The sequence below is a fragment of the Xenopus laevis genome, chromosome 1L (assembly GCF_017654675.1).
Source record: "Xenopus laevis strain J_2021 chromosome 1L, Xenopus_laevis_v10.1, whole genome shotgun sequence".
Classification (NCBI taxonomy): Eukaryota; Metazoa; Chordata; class Amphibia; order Anura; family Pipidae; genus Xenopus; species Xenopus laevis.
In genome coordinates this window covers 170,473,223-170,495,523 of record NC_054371.1, presented here as the reverse complement: position 1 = coordinate 170,495,523, position 22,301 = coordinate 170,473,223, and the positions used below count along the sequence as shown (strand labels likewise).

The following is a 22,301-nucleotide window of genomic DNA, read 5'->3' as shown; positions in this document are numbered from 1 at the left end:
TACAATGTTAATTTTTATCAGGACATCAGGAGCATTTCTTTAGGTATGTTTAATAGTTTACCTCCTAAATTCCATCATGTACAACTTTTATTTTGCAAACATTAAAAAAGACTTTAAAACGTATTTCTCCTATATGGTATTTACGCAACAGGGTCAGCCCACAGCATTCAGCTAAACATGGCGTAACTTCCTGTGATACGCGGATGGCAGCCGCCATATTGCGGCTGGCAAATGTATGCGATTAGGCGCACTCTCTGCGCTTTCAATACAACAGATCGCAAAGAAAGCATAGCACACTAAAATACAGAATACAAATAACATCCACCTGCTATATTTAAAATCGAGTAGGATTCTAATATTGGAATAATGTTCATAATAATGAATAAAGTTTATCGAATCTGCATGGGGAAAACAAACGGAAGTGGTCACGAAGCCATTTTGTCTGAGGTTATGTGAAGAGACGGAGGCCTTGCTTGCGTCTACCGAGATAAGTTTATGATGTATAACGGAGGGAAAGGAAAGAAAGTCCGCAGCACCAGTAGCGGAAAGTCGGCAGCCGTGGCAGAGCTTCTGGTTTTCGGTTATGCCTGCAAAGTCTTCCGGGATGACGAGAAAGCCATATACCACGAGCAGGGGAGACACCTCATCCCGTGGATGGGAGATTCCCAGATCATGATTGATAGGTCGGTTGGACTCTCATGAAAATTCCACATGACCTAATAATCTTTGTTATATTGCAGTGGCTGGCATGACCCATTTGCTGACAGAGGGGCCTGGCAATTTGATTCTATTCTAATAGGCGGCCCCTGGCAATTACATAAACGTGCGTGGATACTGATTCATATGTTTAGCTGTCTGTGCTGACGAAGTGTGTATTACATTCACTTAAAGCGACAGTTATTAAGACCTTATACATATTTCAAGCAGCAACCTTAGGTATATAGCCCTAATTCTATCTGGGTATCTTGGATACATTCTTTTAAAGAAAATGTTTGCTACAGGCCCCTCTCATAGCAAACGAGTTAAAGCCATGGTCTGGAATACCATGTACTCTTATTTAATGAAACAAACCTGAACTTATGTTTCTGGCAAACTGAATGCTTCCTGAAACTGTATATGTATGTATAGTTTTATTCCTGTAGTGCAACATGTTTCCTGAGATTTATATGTATCAGAGATCAGCGTTGGTATTACCCTCTTCCATTATCAGTATCATTATATAGTATCATCTCTCCTAATTACTGTTACTCTAATCTAGTGGTTTGGTTCAAGCCCTCCTGGGGGAACCAGTTTGTATTTGCCCCCCAAAGAAAATATAGGACAGCAAATAAGTGTTCAACCCAAATCTCACCAAAAATAATCTCCGACCTTGGCTTTCAGGGTTAAATGGAAGATCAAATAGGTTAGTTTAGGGGGCCAGCTGCTCAATTTGGAACTTTACGTAGTGTAATAATGGTACTCCCAATGTTTTGTTTTTTAAGATGTTTAATCCTTCTTAGTGACTTTGGTACTGTTGATCTTGCTGTCACTTGATACAATGATGTGTGTCAGAAAGCATAGCTGAATGTTGCATGTTTATACTGTGTTTACATTTAAGTAGTATATGTTATTTTAAGAACATAAAATAGTTATTTTTTGCAACCTGTAAACACTTTAATATAACTCCTCCCTTACTCTGACAGTTTATTTGTTTTTGAGTGCCTAAACAAGTTTGTCAAGTAGTGATGTTACATATTTGTTGGTTTCTTAACATTGTTGCCTTCTAGAACATAGCAAAATAAGTTGTAAGTGCTATTGTACACTATGCAACTATACACAGCTGTTTATTTGCTACACCTAGCAAATCTAGTCCAGTCCAACCATGCAAAATCATTTTCCTTGTGGTCAACCCAATCCCGTTTTATGTTGCTAAGTATTTCAATAAAAATGTATTTTGCTTTTATTTGGATAATGCCAGGGGCAGTTGCAGTTTGTTTACTGCGTCTTTGTAGAATGCTAAGAAGTGTAAGAAGATGCTTAGAATTCTTCTTGCATGGGTTGTCGGACATATACTGTAACAAGGTTATACACTACTTTCGTGTCTGGTCTATTTGGTGCTCTTGACTATAATTTAGCTAATTGTTTGTGCATTCAATGAAAGTTGTAATAAAAAAAGCTAATGATTTGAATGCACTTTTCAGTTATGATCACTTGTGTGTTTGAATGTGACTATATCTTATTATATATTAGAGAGAGATGCACCGAATTCGGGACTCGGGCAGGATTCAGCCCTTTTCAGCACGATTCGGCCGAATTCTTCTGCCTGACCGAACCAAATCAAATCCTAATTTGCATATGCAAATTAGGGGTGGGGAGGAAAGTCGCATGACTTTTTGTCACAAAACAAGGAAGTTGAAAATGTTTTCCCCTTCCTACCCCTAATTTGCATATGCAAATTAAGGTTCGGAATTCTGCTTAGGATGTACTTGATATATTCTTAAATCGTCCAAAATTATTTATACTTTCCTTTTTATTATCAATGTTTAGTTGCTTCCATATCAAACACTTTCTGTAGTGTAACCTTATGATATTATATCCTTATCAAATAATCTTGTGAATGTCTTGCAGCTGCTAAAACGGCGGGTCTCTTAATTTATGGGTTGGTGCTTCATTCAAAAGTTAATGCAGTTGCAAGATAGGAAAGACAACTATCAGTTGTAGCACCACCTCTCACCTTTATTGTTGGGTTGCAAATATTTTCCATAGGCTGCAGAAGATGAGTCACTTGTGATATTTCATTCACCTTTTTTCTCATCAGCTGTAGGTTTCTGAATTGTTACTTACACTGATTTTTATAAAGACCATGTTAGATATTGTTTAAATGAACAGATATGAATGGCACTTTCTTAAATGATCCAAACATTTTAAATATCTTCTCTAAGCCATGTATGCACTAACTGAATATATATTAATACTGATGATGGTGACCTGTATTTTTGCTATGGATTATAATTAATTTCAAATGTGAAAGGAGTGATTCCTGTACAGACTAATTTAGAACAAGTGCATCTACCTAAGATTTATCCTCCTGAGCTAGGATTTCTTCTTCTTATTTATGAAAGTATCTTTCAGTGTAGGTTAAATATTGTAACCTCATTAAAGAGGAAAAGTTATAGATACTGTAACCTTGCATATGAATGCCTGCTGTTACTGTACATCTACATTTTCAGGAGCTTGGCCCTAAACATGAACTTCAGCTTGACCTCATTAATTTTAAGAGTACTTGGTTGAAGGCTTACTCATTTGTAAAAGTCTTTCCTGTGTTTTTTTTTTTTTAAAATGTCCAGGAGGAAGTTTTCATCGATGGACTATCCTTCTCCTACATCTATGGAGACTCGTTTAATCATTTATATATGGTTTTGTATTTTAAATGTGTAAAGAAGTCTAAGGAAATTAACCTTTGTCCTCATGAAGTAAAGTGTCTTTGTTTTTATCTTCTGACAATGCTATGGGAATAATAAAGTCATCAGTTGTTTATCTATGCACTATTGGTTTATTTCTTTTTCTTCCATAAAATAACCCCTCGGTTAACAAACTGTAGACAATATCAGTGTTCCCTTTATCCGTTTTTTTGTTTAGTTCTTTTCTTTTGATGGCTTGGTGAACTAATCGTGGAAAAATTATATAGCAAATAAACAATGGATTTGTTTTGGAGAGTAATTATTTGTTGTTTGTTTTGTGTAATGGCGTGTTTTTTAGTTTGTAGCAAATGTAACATGCAACATGTTATTACAGATAAAATATTACGCTGTCGTATCTGGTGGAGGAACGGCCCTTTATGGGTCCTTAGCCTAACAATTATCAGAGGGTAGAAAAAGTATCAAACGGTATTTATTTTTTGCTGTTTTGTTTTTAATATTAAGTTGGAAATCGGATTCACTTTCAAATAACATGTCGGTGTAGAAGAAAAGCATATTTTTGTGCACAAACAAATTCTTATATTTGAGAAATGCTTGTCCATACCCTACAGTTCTACAGGTATTGATAGCTACAAACGAACTTTACCCTTATTAATATGCACAGCCCATTATATTATCAAGTGGGAACATTTTAAAATCGAAATGCTGCTTGAAACCGTTACCAGAAATTTCTTAGCAACTGCAACTCCTTTTCCAGTGACACACATTACAACAAACCAGCTGCCATGAGAGTTGCACTGCTCCAGCTAAGTTTCCACAAAGTTAACTACTTTAAACAATGTTATAATGGTTTGGTGTCATGTGTGTTTCATAAATCTGGGTTCACTTTGGCAAAAGTGGGTCAGGTATAATTGCAGAGGTAACCCAGCAGAATATCACAGCTGACATCTGGGCAAGTTTCCATGCCATCGGCTGTATGGAATTATCATGGTGCCACTGTTTTATAGATTAGCTTGTTCAAGTTGTTGACTTGAAGCCAGTGTCGAATAATTGTTGGCCAGTTGCTCTGTAATGACAATAATGTAGTGTGGCTCCTACTGGCAATTGCTTTTGGGCAGTGTTTTCTTTGACTGAAAACACAGACCCACTGTGCCTTCGTTTTCCAGTTAGTTTAATGTCCTCTAAATGGGTATATAACCCTGATACTGTTTTCCTCTATGGTTTAACGTGCAGTTTAAACTTTATTTAAGCTTCAGTTGTTCTTGGACTGTGTAACTAATAGGCATGCACCGAATACACTATTTTAGGATTCGCTCAAATCCTTTGTGAAATATTCGGATGGATTCCAAACCAAATTCAAAATATTATTTGCATATGTAAAGAACGGAGGGGGAAAGAGAGTAAAAAAAAAAAGAGAGAAACATTTTTGTAGCCGTACTGATTGTCAATATGCAACATTATTACGGCACCAGCATACAACACTGCAAACATGTATATGCGCACTCCGTCTCTCGAAAGTTTGGCTACCATATTGAAAATACGCTGCATATTTCAGCTAAGTGTACTTCCAAACCTTAGGATCCCATAGAGTTCAATAATATAGCTTTTCCTTGGCACATTGGCATTTCTGCTGAAAAATGCAAATACAGGCGTTGTGGGTGCAGATGTTGGCTTGCTATCGCCCAGTGGAAATTACCGTAGTGCGTCTTCCATTATTTTTAATATTGCTACATTTTGTGTGTATTTACCCTCTGCTGCACGTTCTTACAAACGTAAATATGTCACTCGTGACCTCGCCCTTAAGGTTGCTGATTCTCAGTTGAGGCAAAATCGTTCGCTCTCTAGACTCACAAAATCCGCTTGAAATAGTTATTGAATTTATTATTGAATTTTATTTGCAAAAGTGCTCAGAGCAGCACCCTGAATAAGTTTACATCACTTAATTTTTGTTGTATTTAGGTCTCCTATAAAGATCCTGGCAGCACATGGTATCTGTAACCATTGTCACAGATGAATTGCTATAGATAAGTAATCCTCGTTCCAGCAGGTAATCCCACAGACCTGCTGGAATTTCAGTAGTGCTAGCAGGTATTTTACAGTCACGTTGGGCAACAAGACGTTGCAGAGGGACCTGTGGGTAAATAGAATAATACACAAAAAAATTGAATTAATCTTTTTCTTTTTTAACAAACATCATTTTAAATGTAAACGTGTTCTTGTTGTGCAATTACATTTTAGGTCCATAATTTTTCGCCCACTGAGTTTTAGCAAATGTGGTCAAGTGCATTAAATTGAATTTCTTTGTGATGAATTATTGAACATCTGTGTCAGTTCTTTCGTGTTTTCATCAGCATACCGTAATTTTAATTAATTGCATTGACTTTTGTTGTGCATTAATGGATATAGTGAATGATTCTACTTTTATGATAATAAAAGCCTTTGAGGTATGCTTGATTATGGAGGATTTCCATGTTTGAAATTGTGCGGTTGTTTTTTCCATGGTCTTTGTTGTTTTTCTTAGTTTATTGTCAGTAAGTGGTGTTTGGAAAATTTAAAAGGAATTTGGAGTGTGGCTTCATCTGGTGATATTCATCTGACTTAATTATTTTCATTTATGTTCAAATGTGGTTTAATTAGTTAGACTTACTTGGATATCCAACTAAATGGATAATAATCACATCTAATAAAAGTTACGAGACTCAAATAATTAACACCATTGTTTCAGCATAACGCAACTTTGGTCATACTAAAGAGTCCTCATTAGTTTCACGGTTGATTCGATCAGCCAAGAAATGTGTATGATGCCTGAGCTTTTTTTTTTTGTCTGTTGGTGTACCCAGTTGTACCAAATAATACAGTAATTGAGCAATCGAAAAAAAGTCTTCCCAGTGTTCCAGCACACTAAGCAAGTGAGCTGTAAAACTTATTAAATGTTGATGAGTGCTACTGCTATGAAAACCATGCAAAATGTATGTACAGATAAAGATCTGCTAGGGAGTTAGTTGTATGTCTGTAAGTGATAGCATGTGTATAGATTCAGGTGTAATTGCTTTAGGGCTGTCAGTATACATTTTTGTTGCTCAATCTATAGGTATACAAAAACATCCATTCCTAAATTACAAATTGTATCCTGGGAAATGTACCAATGAAGCCTCCTTACGCTGCCACTTTTATGTTGCTGTTGCCTTCTATGTGTGTGTCTCTCTACTACATAACCAGAGCTTATTTCTCCAGCCATTTGGCTATGTGTCGAGCCTAGCCATGATTTTACCACCAGGAGATCTACGTTTCTGCGGTGAAGATCTCTGATGAGAGATGCGGACCAGCAGAAAGAAGCCAGAAAATTTCGAGCGTTTGGGTCTTGCGGATAGGTATTTATGTGTTCGGGTTCGTGTGAATGTAAACTTTGACTTTCCAAACCCCAGAAACATTTAAATACTGAATAACTGGTTGGTTGAATCGCATAACGGTAAGCACTTTATTAAGCTCTATGTCTGGCTTTAGAATCGCCAGCTAATTAAACACAGAAGTGAAACCTTTTAAGGACAAGTACTGTTATAAATATCACGTTCCCAGTTTACTGAGAATGCAACACAATTTGGAATTTTCCAAGAACTGATATAAATAAAACCCTTTACTTCCAAAGAAAGTTGTTTGCTATTTTAACAAAAGTCAAAGCAGGTAGGTAAGTTGTTGGTCTAAAGTTAACGTATCTCTTGCTGACCATTTTAATTCATGTTGCAGGTATGATGGACGGGGTCACTTACACGACCTGTCCGATTACGATGCAGAGCACAATTCCTGGAACAGAAACTATAATCTGTCAGAAGAGGAGGCTCGTATAGAGGCACTTTGTGATGAAGAGAGGTATTTAGCGTTGCATACGGACTTGCTTGAAGAGGAAGCAAGGCAAGGTACAGCACCAGTTACAAAATAGAACAAGATTGCCCCCTACAATAAGCTGAACAGTTAAACGTTTTTGTGCTTACTTTATACTCACTCTTTCTGATATTATCTGTTTAACAGTACCCAGTGGAATGGAAGCTGTCTGAATGTGGACCACAGGATAGTTTATTTGTAGAGAATCTCTGACCTTGCGCAGCATTTCAGGGCAGTGGAATACAAAAAAGACCCTAGATGCAATGTGCTAAAGTGAATTAAATTATCAGGAAAAGTAATTTGCTTTTTTTCCTGTTTTTTTAATTGCAGAAAGAAAAACTGCCTGTTACACTGTATAATTACAGGCTTCTGTTCATTTTGAGTAAACACTCAGAGCACTGAATTTTGCTTTCTCTAGATTCTCTTCTCATTGCTGTCATTTTAATAACTGTTTGTATTTTTAATCAAGAGGAAGAATATAAGCGGTTAAGTGAAGCTTTGGCTGAAGATGGTACCTACAACACTGTGGGCTTTCAGTATAGTGATTATTATGATCCTTCACAGCCCACAGAAGAGGAGGATCCACAAAAGGAAAAAGATGACAAAGGTATGTGTGCTTTAGATATATTTTGGCAGAACTGCTTTTGAATTCCTTTCTTTCATAATGCCCCTCCCTTTTTAAAGGACCAGTAATGCCAGAAAACAAAAGTGTTTATTTGCATTATTCCCTGCACTGGTAACAATGTGTTTAGTTCTTGCACAGGAAGATAAACAGGCATCAAATACCCTTTGTGGTGCTCTGCATAACCACACAATCAAATCCTTGCTCATATAATATTGCCAATAACATTATATATGTAGGTAGGTAGTTTGATCAAAACAAACTTTAATAGTAAAAAAATATTAACTTGGTTATACTTTGTCTTGTATAACTAATGGCATTTATCTAGGAGTTAAGAAGTCTTTAACATTTGCATATCACCTTGGATTTCCTTGAACAGACAGGAGCAGTGAATATCTCATTCTCGTTCTGGTATATGCCTTTGGTAGAATTGCATGATGAACCTTTTTATGTTCACTTTAAAGGTGCTGTAAAATAAAAAATGAAATGCTTTATATACACAAAATATTTTTTTGATTTAGTACCTGTTTATGAAAGGTGTTTTTTTTTTTTTGGCATTTGGCCCCTCAATTAAACACTTAAGCCCATTGTATTCTACATAGAGGATTTTTATTCTTACATACTATGCCTGGAAGGACCACTTATGCCTGCTGTGTAGCTAAATGTGTTCATTCAGTTAACTATACTAGAGACAATGAAGCAACATAGAATATTTATAAGGATGGGTCAACAGTACAGTGGGTTCGCCCTTTCTTGAAAGATCCTTATTAAATTATATTTCTGCAGTTAAATTATGTAAACTTTCATTCTTAAAAATACCATCATATATGTATTTGAAATTTTTATTTTTGGGTAATTTACTGCACTTTTAAGATAAATGTTGTGCTATACAACTACAACTAAATTGTGCTTTTATGCTTCACAAGAATTTGTAAAGCATAGTAATTTATATGTGGTTCAGTGAGTTAAAGTTGAATATCTGTAGATCTGCCTGTCCTGAATCCGGCGAATGTCATGCACAATATTTTTTCTGCCAATTGAGAAAACCCTGGTTCTCTGTTTAACGGTAATGTCAACCACCTGTCACTGCAATCACAGGGCTGATTTTGGCCCATAAAACACTCACTGTCAGACATTTCAGTAGAGAAACATCTGACATTAGTCCAAGGCATCAAAACTCTCAAGTTTCTTACAAGTTTTGCAATTAATTTGTAAGTTAACTGTGCACTAAACTAGAATAGTTTGACTGAATAATAGTCCATAAACATCCTGTATTTTATTTTTCTCTATTCTCTATAGCTGGTGAATCTAAAAATAGTTTTGTGTGTTTAAAATATTTTTGAAAAGGTTTTTTATGTGTGTTTTTAAAGTGGACCGGTCACCCAGACATATAAAGCTGTATAAGAAAAAATCTCAGCTGTCAATCAAATATTGGCTGCCCTTCCTCTATGCTGGTGGGGCTAGAAATTACTTTCACTTTCCATTCAGCACTTTCAAGATGTCACTGCTCTCCCCACATTCCCCCAGTTCTCTTAACCGTTTAATTGCGTAACCAGTGCATGGAAATGGACATCAGGTCCCCCATTCTGGTGCACAAACAAAATTTTGAGATTATGCAAGGCTTGCCTTAATAACAGTGTCCACAAAATGGCTCCTTCCTGCTTGCTACAATTATAAGTTCCCATACTAATGGAAACAAGATTCAAATAATTTATACAGTGTTATTAAAGTTCATTTTGCCTTTAGCTTGTTTTCCATTTTAATAAATGAATGGCATTAATATTGTGGAAGGAAAAGTCTTGCAGGCCCTAGATGGCCCCTCGCATTCCTAAACCCCCCTCCAAGGTAGACTGAGCAGTTTCAAAGTGCCCATGGGGCCCTTCTATGAACTGTTTCAAGACTATCCAGGAGACAGTGTGCCATCTGAGAAGGTCCTTATCAGTAGTATGTTATGTTATCCTTTTGCTTCTAGCAGGTGCCCTGGCCTTGAAGCTCTCCCACTATGTTACTCCCTTCTCGTTCACATAGCTAGCTAACACTAGATAATTGTACACTGAGACACTATGATAGATACTTGGCAATACTCCCTTTTCTCCCTAGAGAGGCCTTTTCCCATTGAAGTTCCTCTCCTGAAGGGTATATAATGTGTGGTCAATCTTTTGTTTCTCAGTTCTGACCTACTTGTGTATCAGAACCCACGGAGCTCGTGTATGTTTATTATATAAATAATAAACTTGGATTATTCCTTTTACCTCGGTGATCTCCGGTTTTTGGATTATTCCCTAACAATATCATCATATTTTTTTATATTATTGAGTTGGTCTTATTTTATAGTTCTACTAATGGCTGCAAAATACCATTCCAACTTGGTTTTGACATTTAAGCAGTAAAGTAAACAACTTTTGTTGTTTTAAACTCCCATAGTTAAAATCAGCTGGAAAGGTTTCCTGTTTCAGTTTTTTTAGGTGCCCAGCAAATGTCACACGATAACGCCTCACACTAATTTCACAGTCCAGTTAATCATTTGGATGGGAGCACATTTCTAATGTAGATAACATACATAGCTGTCTTCCAACCTAAGAAATGAAAATAGTCTTGTAGTCATTTTCTGAAAATCTAATTGTAAAAGTGCTTAAGTTAGGGTAGGCACAGTCATTTGAGAGTCATTTTGTGCGTTTGGTTTTTTTTCCTTTTTTAAGAGTCTTGCTTTATGCTTATTTTAGAGATGCTGTGCTTGTTGGGGATGGGATTAAATTAAAACTCATAACTGGTATGGTTACAAACATTCTGTAACCTGTGTATAGCAACCCTAACACCTAAGGGAACCCATTTGCCTATATGTGTGCAGTATCACCCCTCCTCTCTCTAGTCTAGTCCCTAATGATACAGTAACTATGTCGCTTGGAGATGTGAGTAACCTTCACCCCCCATCTATACTAGCACAGTGGCTCTCTGCCCCTTTGTCACATGCATTTGCAATAACATTGCTTCAATGAAAAATGCCAGCAATTTTCTTATTTTGATATATAAATTCTATAAAAGTATGTTATTTTGCATGAATTGTTTCCTTTAACAAAATCACATAATACTGCATACTTAAACTGTATTATAAGAACAACAAAGAGTAATTACAATCTTTTTCTTTAAGAATTAAGTGATCCTGAAGATAATGAGGAACCATTCATTGCACCAGAAGGGCTGAATGTCGCATCAGATGTTGAGCTGGTATGTATGCAGTGGTTGTTTGCTGTATTCAGTATAATGTCATTTTACAGTTAACCTTAATATTAAAGGGTCTGTTCACCTTTAAATTAACTTTTAGTATGTTGTAGAGAGTGGTATTCTGAGACAATTTGTAATTGTTTTTCACTTTTTATTATTGGTGGTTTTTGAGTAATTTAGATTTTATTCAGCAGCTCTCCAGTTTGCAGTTTCAGCAATTTGGTTGCAAGGGTCCAAATTACCCTAGCAACCATGCACTGATTTGAATAAGACTGAAATATGAATAGGAGAGGGTCTGAATAGAAGATGAGAAATAAAAAGTAGCAATAGCAATACATGTGTAGCTTTACAGAGCATTTGTTTTTTAGAATGGGTCACTGGCTCCCATTTGAAAGCTGGAACAAGTCAGAAGAAAAAATTATAAATATAAATTAACTAAAAGTTAACTTAAAAGTGAACCACCCCTTTAACAACACTGCTAGTCATTTGATGGACAAAGTTGAAAGCAAAATGCTGAATAGTTATGTAAATGTTTTACATTTTCCTTTTATTTTTCTACCCCTAATGTTATTTACCAGGATAGATATGTTTGTGTGGGTGTAAATAAATGTATGTATAAATGGAGCTTAAATGCCATGTGGTAAAAGAGACAGGAGGTACTGTACCTGCCCTATAGAGTTTACAAGGAATGTTAAGTATCTTGGGTAATTTAGTCTTACCTTTTAGACTTCAGAAAATCAGTTATACATTAAATAAACCCAATAGGATTCTTTTGCCATGATATGGTTACAATCAAGTACAAGCTACTGTTTTATAATTATATAGAAAAGGGAAATCATTTACAAAAAACAGCAACAGTTTGCTTAAAATGGGCTTTATGGGTGATGTATTTCACATAACCCAGAGCTTTTTGGATAACAGGCTTCTGGATAAGTGATCCCTAGGTAGGGTGTAGGTGTTGTCCTAAATTATTTTCTTGTTTGGCTTAGTGAAAGCAAAACTGTAAGCTACACATGTTTCAGTAGTATCTTTGTATAGAGATGTCAAATTTTTCAGTTCCTTTCATGTTTTTCACCCATTCACAATTGAATATGCTAGAAGATAATACAATTGTAGAAGCAAAGGACAACAGAAAAATAGACATTGAGCTCATAAAATTAAAATTAGTCACACAAAAAGGGAAGATAGTTTGTGTGTATATTTGGTAGAAAGGCAGAACATTCTGGGTGCATTTTGCATTTTTTTCATGGCCAGTAAGTCTTAAGGTCAGACCTCAAATTCCTGAAGGCTTCTTCATTAGAACAACATCAGGAAGCTCTATCTCCCACAGTTCAATCTCTGATAGAGTCACTGGAGCAATCTTAACGCAAGCTGTGTCAAATACTTTCAAGAAGCAGCAGGCAGAGTCAATCTAGCTTGACGGATTGTTTTTCAAATGTTTTAAATAACGAATTATCCATGGACTTAGACACGCATCACATTTACAGGTATTGATTAAAGGGAAATTCTAGTTTCGAAATAGTGGTGATGTGTGACCTTTGATAAGAGTAGGCCATGTGGCGCTTACTGTTTAAACTGAGGGTATTGTTATTGTGACTTCTTCAGCAGAGAGGGGATTGTGACTTCTTCAGCAGATAAAAATGCTTCCGTCCATTTCAAAAGGTTAATTCTTAGGAGGCCCTTCTTTCGGTCTTCTTCCATTCAGAGGCAATAACTTCCGTAATGTTCCTCCATTGTTTCCTTTGAATGTTAGTAGACCAAAAGACGGGCCTCCTAAGAATTATCCTTTTAATAAAAAAGAAAGGAGTGAATTTTTAAAATATGGACATCTTTGAAGATCTAGTACAATGATAGAGGTATTTTGATATAGATATCATTGTATGATGCATTCCCCTAGGCCCAGATGTTAGTTGAGGCAGTCATAACCAAGACTGGAGCTGAATGCTGTTTGGAAAGATTGCATGGAACTTACTGACTTGAAGGAAAAATTAAAAAAATCCAAAATTTCCTTTAGAATCATAGATCTATGTCTTTGCTTTCTACACACTCCAGCTGTTTTGGTGATCTAAATATTGTTATACGAAAGGATTAGTTTGTTAGCAAACTCTGCACTAAAACACACAAATAGTGTAGGAGATCACTCGATTCAAACTATTTTTTTAAAGTGCTCTTGTCAGGGTAAAGCAAGTTAGAAGAAAATCTGCCTCCTTTAGATTCTGCTATGGTTCAGGACACCTTTTTTGCCTTTTGACACCTTTAGTCTGAGAGCCATTGAGATTTAACTAGCAAGAAAGAAGAATCGGAATACCTCTTCATCATTTCTGAAGGCATCAGGGGAAGGCAAGCTTTTATGAAATAAGCAGTGGTTAATTTGGATCTAGGGTTTCCATCACACTTTGCATATTTTGACGTAAAGTTACAGTGTCAAAAGACTTGCTCGTAAAAGTATAATTGTGGTTATAGCACTGGTGGCTTATGAATGGGGCAATATATATATATATATATATATATATATATATATATATATATATATATATATATATATATATATATATATATATATATATATATATATATATACCTGTGTTGATATTGAGTCCAATAAATATAGCTTGTGGGACGTGCATTCCATCTGTTGCGGTCTTTTATTCAAGCTATCTATGGTTTATTTGTGGCATAAAGCAGTGTTGAATAGTCACAGTAAGATGAAAATGTTCAGTTTGCACTATAACACACATACTTGGACATTCACAGCAGTTGTTTGAGGAAGAAGGAAGATGGTTACAGGGTGTTTTCCCCTTGGAGTAACAGGCATATAGCCATATATTGCCATATAACAGATATAGCCATATATTGAACATAGATCTGTATAATGTCAAATATAAGGAGGTTCAAGAATGCATAAGTCAAAATGCTAGTGTAAAAAATAGAGCCTTTAATTATTTATGATCTTCTGTTTGTCTTTACAGCCACCAACAGCAAAAATGCATGCTATAATAGAGCGGACAGCAAACTTTGTGTGCAAACAAGGAGCCCAATTTGAAATCATGCTTAAAGCCAAGCAAGCCCGGAACTCACAATTTGATTTCTTGCGATTTGACCACTATCTAAACCCTTATTACAAGCACATACAGAAAGCTATGAAGGAGGGACGGTACATTCCACAAACAGGAAAAACAAATGAGGAGAAAAAAAGCAAGTATTCTATTTACACACATGTATTGCAAATTTGGTCATAATAGTCCAGCAGTCTTCCCTTTTGTTAGAATGGAAAATAAGCTTTTGTAGTATTGCTCAAAAATGTTAGAAAGATATTTGCGTGCTCTCACAATATGATTCTCAATGACAATGCTTCTTATAGGCAACACAATTATCTTTCTGCTGAAAGATCTTCCTAACTCTAATTAACTCTCTTATAAATATTAGGTTGAGGTGGTTTTTCAGTTAAAAAGGCTAAGATTCTTTCTCTAAATAGTTTTAATTCTATTAGAACATCTTAACTTGGTTAATGACCATCTGCACAACAATAATTAACCCTTTCTGTGCCTGCTATAAGGCCTTTGGTTAAAGAGCCGAATATAAACCTAGAATCTACAATACTTGTACTATGGTCATTTAATGTGGGCACTTCGGAGTCAGTTACATGGCACTAAAAGTTTGAAAGTATGCATGAAGGATTAAAATATTTAGTTTGTATGTTTAAATAGTATATATAAAGTAAACTTTTACCTACAGAATTCTTTCCGAGCACAGAAGATGATGATGATGATGACGACGATGATGATGAGGGGGGCGATTACCTTCATCCAAGCCTTTTTGCTTCCAAACGCTGCAGTAGGCTTGAAGAGCTCACAAAGGTATAATGAAAGTTGTCATTTCCTAATATATGTGTATATTGTTTGTATATTATATATAAAATTTTAACTATATGTATAATATATCTTAAGGGTTTAAACTTCAGTTCTGAAACACAGTTCTGTTTCATCAAAGCATAATAAATCTTTTTTTTTATACTGATCACACGAATTTACCTATTAATAAATACTCGTATTTTTTGTTCTATAGCCGTTAAAAGTGATTGATCCAGACCACCCACTAGCAGCTCTTGTGAGAAAAGCTCAGAATGAGAAAATAGCTTTGCAGCAGCAGACAAACAATATTGGACCTCCTCTCACTGTCCAGCCTGAAAGCACAACAGAGTGTAAGTTGGCATAAACGTTTGCTTAAAACAACACTTTTCCCATTCAGTCAGTGCTTATGGGGCTTTAGGCGAAGGCCACATAGTGACCAAAGTTGAAAATACACAATGGCATCATATCTGTTCAATGTGGCACATAAAGTATATAGTTTTTAAAGTAAATGTAAGTGAAAGCTTTACTGCTATCCCGATATCAATAGATATAGGTGTTTGGAACTACTAGACATGGTTATTTTACAACTACAGGGAATGCTGTAGAGGACCATGGCATTCACAAACATTTTATTCCATGAGCCTCATACTGTTTTACATTTACAAAATGTTTATACTGAAATGTTTGAAAAGTATGTTTTACCTATTATTCTTTGTGTTTTTCTTGTCTTCACATTTCATTTTCTTTATCGAGATAACCTCCAACATATTCACTGAAGCTAGCTACAATTACACCCCTTCAGGAAAAATTCATTACCAGCATAATAGAGATGTGGTTTTATACTGTGCAGCAAACACTGTTTTGTTAAAAAAAAAAAAGAATGCTGGAATTTAGTCAAGGGCAGCTTTGTAAAAAAGTCATTTTTTTCATATGCTATTATTCTCAACCAAATTCTGAAGCAGATTTTATGTTTTAGCAACAAGCTGTACCATAAAGCTGGTATAGTTTTATGGTATATCTCAGCTGTGAAAATCTATAGTTATTTTCCCACTAATGCTATGAACGGAATGTACCATTTGTGTCCTGTTTTACCTGCCTGCAACCCTTGGCCAGCTAGTTTACTCCCTTGTAGGTGGATTTTATAAGAAAATAACAGGTCTTTGCTAGGAGATATGGCTTTTTTTTTACTGCAGTGCAGTATGAATATAATTCAGCGTTATGTATTTTTTCCCCTATAGCAGAGCACCCTTTCACTGTATGGGGCAGATTTTAAACCTAATGCACTCAATTATGCATTTTCGGATTACCCCATGTGCACAATGACATTAAATTTTGCATCCACGTGATGGGCCAATTCCAGTTGCTTGACCCTGGAAACAATTGGATCACATAGTGGCGAGTGGAGACAAGATTTAATTTGTTTCAAAAGTGTCATTTGCAGAACCCCACTTAAAGCGATTTAACTCGCTGGTCCTTAAATGTCGAAATCTAATGATGTAAGGCTTGTCAGGTGTCCCTCTCTCTTCTTCATTATGTATAGGCAATTTAGAATGTATAGTTATTGCTTGATTTTGGTTGTTTGTCCCACAGATAATGCACATAAAGAAGTGTATGGAATGATAAATTTGTATTTCCTGGATTAAATATTAAACATTGCTTTTAATTACAAAATTCATTTTGTGAGAATATGACCTAACTTTTGCAACCTTTATTATGATGTATAATCTTTCCCCTACTTCTCTATGTTTTTAAGTTTTAAAACAGATGCATAGTACTGTGTTTAAAGGGATTCTGTCATGATTTTTATGGTGTAGTTTTTATTTCTAAATTACACTGTTTACGCTGCAAATAATTCACTCTACCATGTAAAATTTCTTTCCTGAACAAACAAGTATATTTTTTTTAGTTGTAATATTGGTGTGTAGACAGCCATCTCAGGTCATTTTGCCTGGTCATGTGCTTTCAGAAAGAGCCAGTGCTACTATGGAACTGGTTTCTGGCAGGCTATTGTTTTTCTTACTCAATTATGTAACTGAAGGAGTCGCAGTGGAACATTGGTTTTTACTATTGAGTGCTGTTCTTAGATCTACCAGAGAGCTGTTATCTGGCTACCTTCCCATTGTTCTGCTGGGGGGGGGGGTGAGGGAGGTGCTGACATCACTCCAGCTTGCAGTAAAGAGTGACTGAAGTTTATCAGAGCACAGGTCACGTGACTGGGGGCACCTGGGAAACGTGCAATATGTCTAATATGTCAAAATTAAATCTAAAAAAAATCGGTTTGCTCTTTTGATAAATGGATTTCAGTGCAGAAGTCTGCTGGAGCAGCGATGTTAATACATTTTGAAAAAAACATGTTTTCCCATGACAGTATGCCTTTAATTGCAAAAACGTATATGCACCTGACAGGGTGAACTGAAACCAGTGAATTTCCCTTATTGAAGTGCATGGAAATTATTGTCTATAAACAATTTTTGCTTTCAGGTTGCATTTGCACCTGTCTGGCATAAACTGCACATTTCCTGTTCCCAATTATTGAAATTTAAAGGTTGTAGTTCAATGGTGTTTTTTGGGGTTTTTTTTTTTTTTTACAATTTTTCACTTATTTGCCATATTGTGTAGTTCTGAAAAACCTAACTGTAATATAGTGAACTGTTTTAATATTTTACTATAAAAATGTGGTTGAAAACCCTTTTTCTCTTTTTTTTCCTCTAGCAACTGTATCATCTACGTTTTACAATTACTATATGTTGCCTGATGGAACATACTGTCTTGCACCACAAGCCCCAGGAATGGAGGTTAATCATTGCTACAGTTCAGTTACAGCAGGTGGGGCTGCCCAAACAGCAGCAGGATCCATAGTAACTCCACAGTCCAGCACCACTCCTCCACCTTTTGAAGTTAGCTCTGGCAATAATACTAAAGTAACTGCAGATTCTTCTTCAGCAAGGTATTGTTGAATGTTTTTGTGTAACAAAATACCAGAGGGAAGACAGTATTTGTTTGTTTAGTGATGTGGGAGGGGTGTTTTACATGAAAAATGGCACATTTAATTATGTACATTTAAAAGTGATGGAATCATTTTAATGCAGCATGCATGAATTTTTACATTTTGGAAGTCTATATTTTCTGTGCTATTTAAGTCTGTCACTCTTTGCACAAAATTGTTAAATTCAGAAGTTGTTAAGTAGCAATCAAAGCAGGCAGCACAGGAAGCTGTAGACCCGACCTTGTCGGTAAACTCCTGCATAGTTAGCTTCTGAGGGAGAGATCTCTAAACTGGATTAGGGCAGGACTACGCGTCCGATTCTGCCACGATCCGACGCGCTGGGCAAAATCGCGTCACGTCAGATGCGACGGAAACACGGTAAATAATGGCAGTGTCGGATCGTGTCGCATTGTTGATGCGACACAACTGTCGGATGCAGACGCAGCGCATGCGCCAATTGAATTACCTTATTTCCGTCGCATACAACGTGATGCCTGCGATTTTGCGCAACGCGTCTGATCGCGACGGAATCAGCCATGTAGTCCTGCCCTTAGGGTTCAGGATTAGGATTTTATAGCTCAATAATAGTTACACTGAGTAGGAGAAAAATCAGATGTACCTTTTTTTTTTTAAAATAAAATAAATAACTATTGCTTTGGTGTTATTTATTTTAGCAATGCCTTTCTTAAAATGCTAATAAATATATATTTAATTACTCTGAATAGATGCTTCGCAAATTCCACTAACATTCTGTTTGTTTTTGTATCATAATTAAAGTAAAATATATTCCTTCAGCAGATACATTGAACCAATCTATTTTTAACACTATATAAAAGAAACAGTATGATTACTATTCAACAATCAGGAGAAATATGGAACTATAACAAGAAAAATGTAAATTTCTAAATATGCTTTTATAAGGAGAAAACATCCTTGGAGTTTAATAATAGGATTAAAAATGAACATGTATTTTAGATCTGTAGTGTGTCAAAACAAAAGAAAAATGTGATTTTGAGGGTCTAGAAAATAAAGTTTAGGATTAAGGTTACTTAGTAATTAGTGAAATATTATCTAAAACAATCTTTTGATTCCAGGGGCTGTACATAATTAGATAGGAAGTGCACAGATAATCTCCATGCACAATGGACTTCTGTTTATCTCTGCACTGGTAATTATCTACTGACAAGAACCAAACATGGTGGAGCTTCAGTTTCCCTGATTCTCTTGTTTAGCTCAAGAAACTATAGGTTTTAAGGCTAATGCCAGAAGGGGATTCAGGTGCATGCACACTGGGCTGATTTTGGTGCAAGAAAGCAAACCAGTTTCTTCACTGAAATCAGCTGTGTGTGCCTGCTACCGACTCAACACAAATGTCCAGGCAGGAGAGAGGCTAATGTCTGCTTAGGGGCTGCTTTCCGGCCTACGTATTTCAGCAGATTGATTTCAGCCCCTGTCTGGCATTAGTCTTAGACAAAAACTATGTTCAACACAAGTCCTATGAACTCGTTTTGAACATGAGTGTATACTGTACTTTTAAGTATAAGCTCATTTAAATGTATGGGATCTAATTATTAATATCAATCATCATTTGGAGTGGAGTTATTCAAATATTTCCCCAAAAAGACCCCAGAAATTTCTTGCATGGTCTTTTCAGTTAAAGTAAAGTTGTAAACATTTGCCCGTGTTCTTTTGAACAAGGGTTTGTGTGCAAGGCAGAAGCCGTTCAACCCAGCCTGACACCTCAATGCCCTGTGCCAAAGGGCCAGGACTAGGGATTAGGCAGATGAGAGATGCACCACTATCGCCCCCTCCATGTGCCTTTTCTGACTACCTTGATTCCAGCTCTGGTGCAAGGGCAAACACTATAAGTGAAAGTGGACAACCCAATCGTGTTTTATTTTTGATGGGGAAAAAAATCTATAGTACTTACTTAATTATTACTTAATTCTGACTCTCGCTTTTGGCAATGAATATCGAGATCTAAACCGGTTTTACATATTGGACCCTAATCTATAATGCAGTAGATATTCTGTTATAAAAGACCATCCAAACCTGTCAAATGCCTTCTTGGCATCCATCAAAAGTAGTAGGGAAGAGAGTGGTTATGTAAATCAGGTCGATTTCCCTATTTATGTTATCTCTAGCTGTCTGCAATATAACCTATGTAGTGGGGCAAATATCTCCTGTGCCTATCCGGGTTTTAACTCTTGACGTACCACCACAATTTTGTGTGGGGGAAAGCCTTCAGTGAAAACACACAATGCAGAAGGTTGTAGTCTAACTCGTTGTCTTTATTGTCACGGCCTTCAGTTAAGCAGCAGCACGTTCACAGGACTCAGTCTCCCGACTTTACACGTATGACTCTTCCCGTAACGGCAGACTGCCAGGGGGACTCAGACTGGCAGGCACCCCTCTTGGGCCCTGGCCGGCTCAATCTGGATCAGCCCCTCCTCTGGCAGGTTTCCTGCTGGGAACACAATGCCCACTAACTCCTAGTTGGCGCTATAGCTGCCCATGCTAGTTACCTAGCGATTTTACACTTACAGCCTACTGTTTACCACTAGACCTCTCACTATCTAGGTTCATTCAGTAGCTCTTCCAAGAGATGACTCTACTGCTGCAGAGCCTGTCTGCTTTCTCTTCCCATGACTCATCTCTGATCTCACTTCCTGAAACCTTCGCTTTTATATAACGTGTTATTCTCCACACACTGGGGCCTCTCTCAACAATTGTCATCCTCCAGCTCACCCTAGTGGCCAACCTGAATATATATGAATTATCCACAACTTAAACATTTATATTAAAACATTTCACCCTATTGCATCTCACCCTCCTGAAAACCAGACATGTCCTCGTGTCTGCCAATTAAACTATTATTCTATGTAGGTAATTTTGATAACATACCTGTACATTGAAAATTTTACTAGTTAGTAAATTCTGTAAGAAATGGGTATACATTACAAATACAGATATTTAGTATGATTCCTATTTTTTTATGTCAAGTCCTCCATGCTTTCACCAGGCATAGAAGCAAGGAGTAGGCTGGATGCAGCAAAGAGAATCTCGATGTACATTGAATTGGCGTTACTTGCTTATTCAGTAACCTTTTGATAGTATTCTCTTTTATTGTTAATTTATGCACTGTGAGTGTTTTTATGTCTCTTTCACTCAGAAATTCAAGTAAATCAATATTAGAAATAAGAGAAATATGGTGTTTATGCTTGCAGAATATTTGTGTCTATACTTTTTATCATAACTTTTTCATTATTGTTTCTGCAGTGCACTTACTCCTGTGGTTGCTATCATTCCTCCACCACCTGATATTCAGCCAGTTATTGACAAGCTTGCCCAGTATGCCGCTCGAAATGGAATTAAGTTTGAAACAAGTGTTCGAGAAAAGAATGATGCAAGGTTAGAAAAGATCTTTTGCATTAAATAAGTATTGTTTTACACCCTAAACTAATTTAGTTGACTGCATAAACAAAAAATGATGGTGGGAAAAAAAAATATTTCCAGTGTAGGTCATGCAAGCAACATGGGGATTCCTATTTATCAAAATTCAAATTTGTGATTTTTTTTTTTTTTTCTTGAAAATACTCGATTGTAATATTGAGTTTTTTCCACTTAATAGATTTCAAGCATTTGAGTATCTATAAATCTGATATAAGTTCATATGGTTTAGGAAACAAACTGAAATCACAGTAAAAACTTGATTTCCAACACTGATAAATCTGCCCCTTAATGTTAGGTGTTATATCAGTTAAAGCAGAAAAGCTCCATGTAATTTATTTTATATGAAATGTTCTCTTTGCAGAGCACAGGATATAGTTGTAAGGCACACTTTGAGTGTTAGGTGATTTAGAAGGTGTTTAGTAAGATCAAAAAGCAGATCATATTGAGTTAGATGAAGTATATGTAATGGTGAGCTCAGAAATTTAGGTAGGGGTTTTATTTGTAGAAATAAGTCAAAGCAACTGGACTTGCTGTGTTTTTCTCTAGAAGGTTCCCCAGTCATCTGACTGGCTTTCTCATGTCAGAATGACTTGTAAAAAGATCTTTCTGGAAAAAATACCCTGGAATGTTGCTCCAATCAGCGTAATCTGTTCATCATAATCGGCAAGAATGTCATGAAGTTAGTTGTTTAATGTATTAGCATGATTGGAGATTTGAGGTGTTATGAAACCTTTCAGGGAGAGGTACCAAAACAGCATTTTATGTGGCAGACAATATATGTTCCCCCCCCCCCCACACACACACACACCTCTATTCAAACTTGGTTTTTCAGTGAGGTATTGGTTGCATAGTTAAGACTATTGAATGTTCAAAATTACCTTTTAAGCAAT

The 22,301-nt window shown here is 36.2% G+C and overlaps 1 protein-coding gene across 1 annotated transcript in view; it reads left to right on the top strand.

The window, feature by feature from the left end:
- The first annotated feature begins 388 nt into the window (after positions 1-388).
- Positions 389-22,301, top strand: part of sfswap.L (splicing factor SWAP L homeolog) — a 60,506-nt gene continuing 38,593 nt past the window's right edge. The window contains exons 1-9 of the mRNA XM_018262420.2: positions 389-683; positions 7,143-7,312; positions 7,747-7,884; positions 11,048-11,124; positions 14,091-14,316; positions 14,857-14,978; positions 15,187-15,322; positions 17,685-17,919; positions 21,238-21,369. Coding sequence (XP_018117909.1) covers positions 496-683; positions 7,143-7,312; positions 7,747-7,884; positions 11,048-11,124; positions 14,091-14,316; positions 14,857-14,978; positions 15,187-15,322; positions 17,685-17,919; positions 21,238-21,369 — 1,424 coding nt within the window. The 5' untranslated portion in view covers positions 389-495. The remainder of the gene's footprint in view (positions 684-7,142; positions 7,313-7,746; positions 7,885-11,047; positions 11,125-14,090; positions 14,317-14,856; positions 14,979-15,186; positions 15,323-17,684; positions 17,920-21,237; positions 21,370-22,301) is intronic.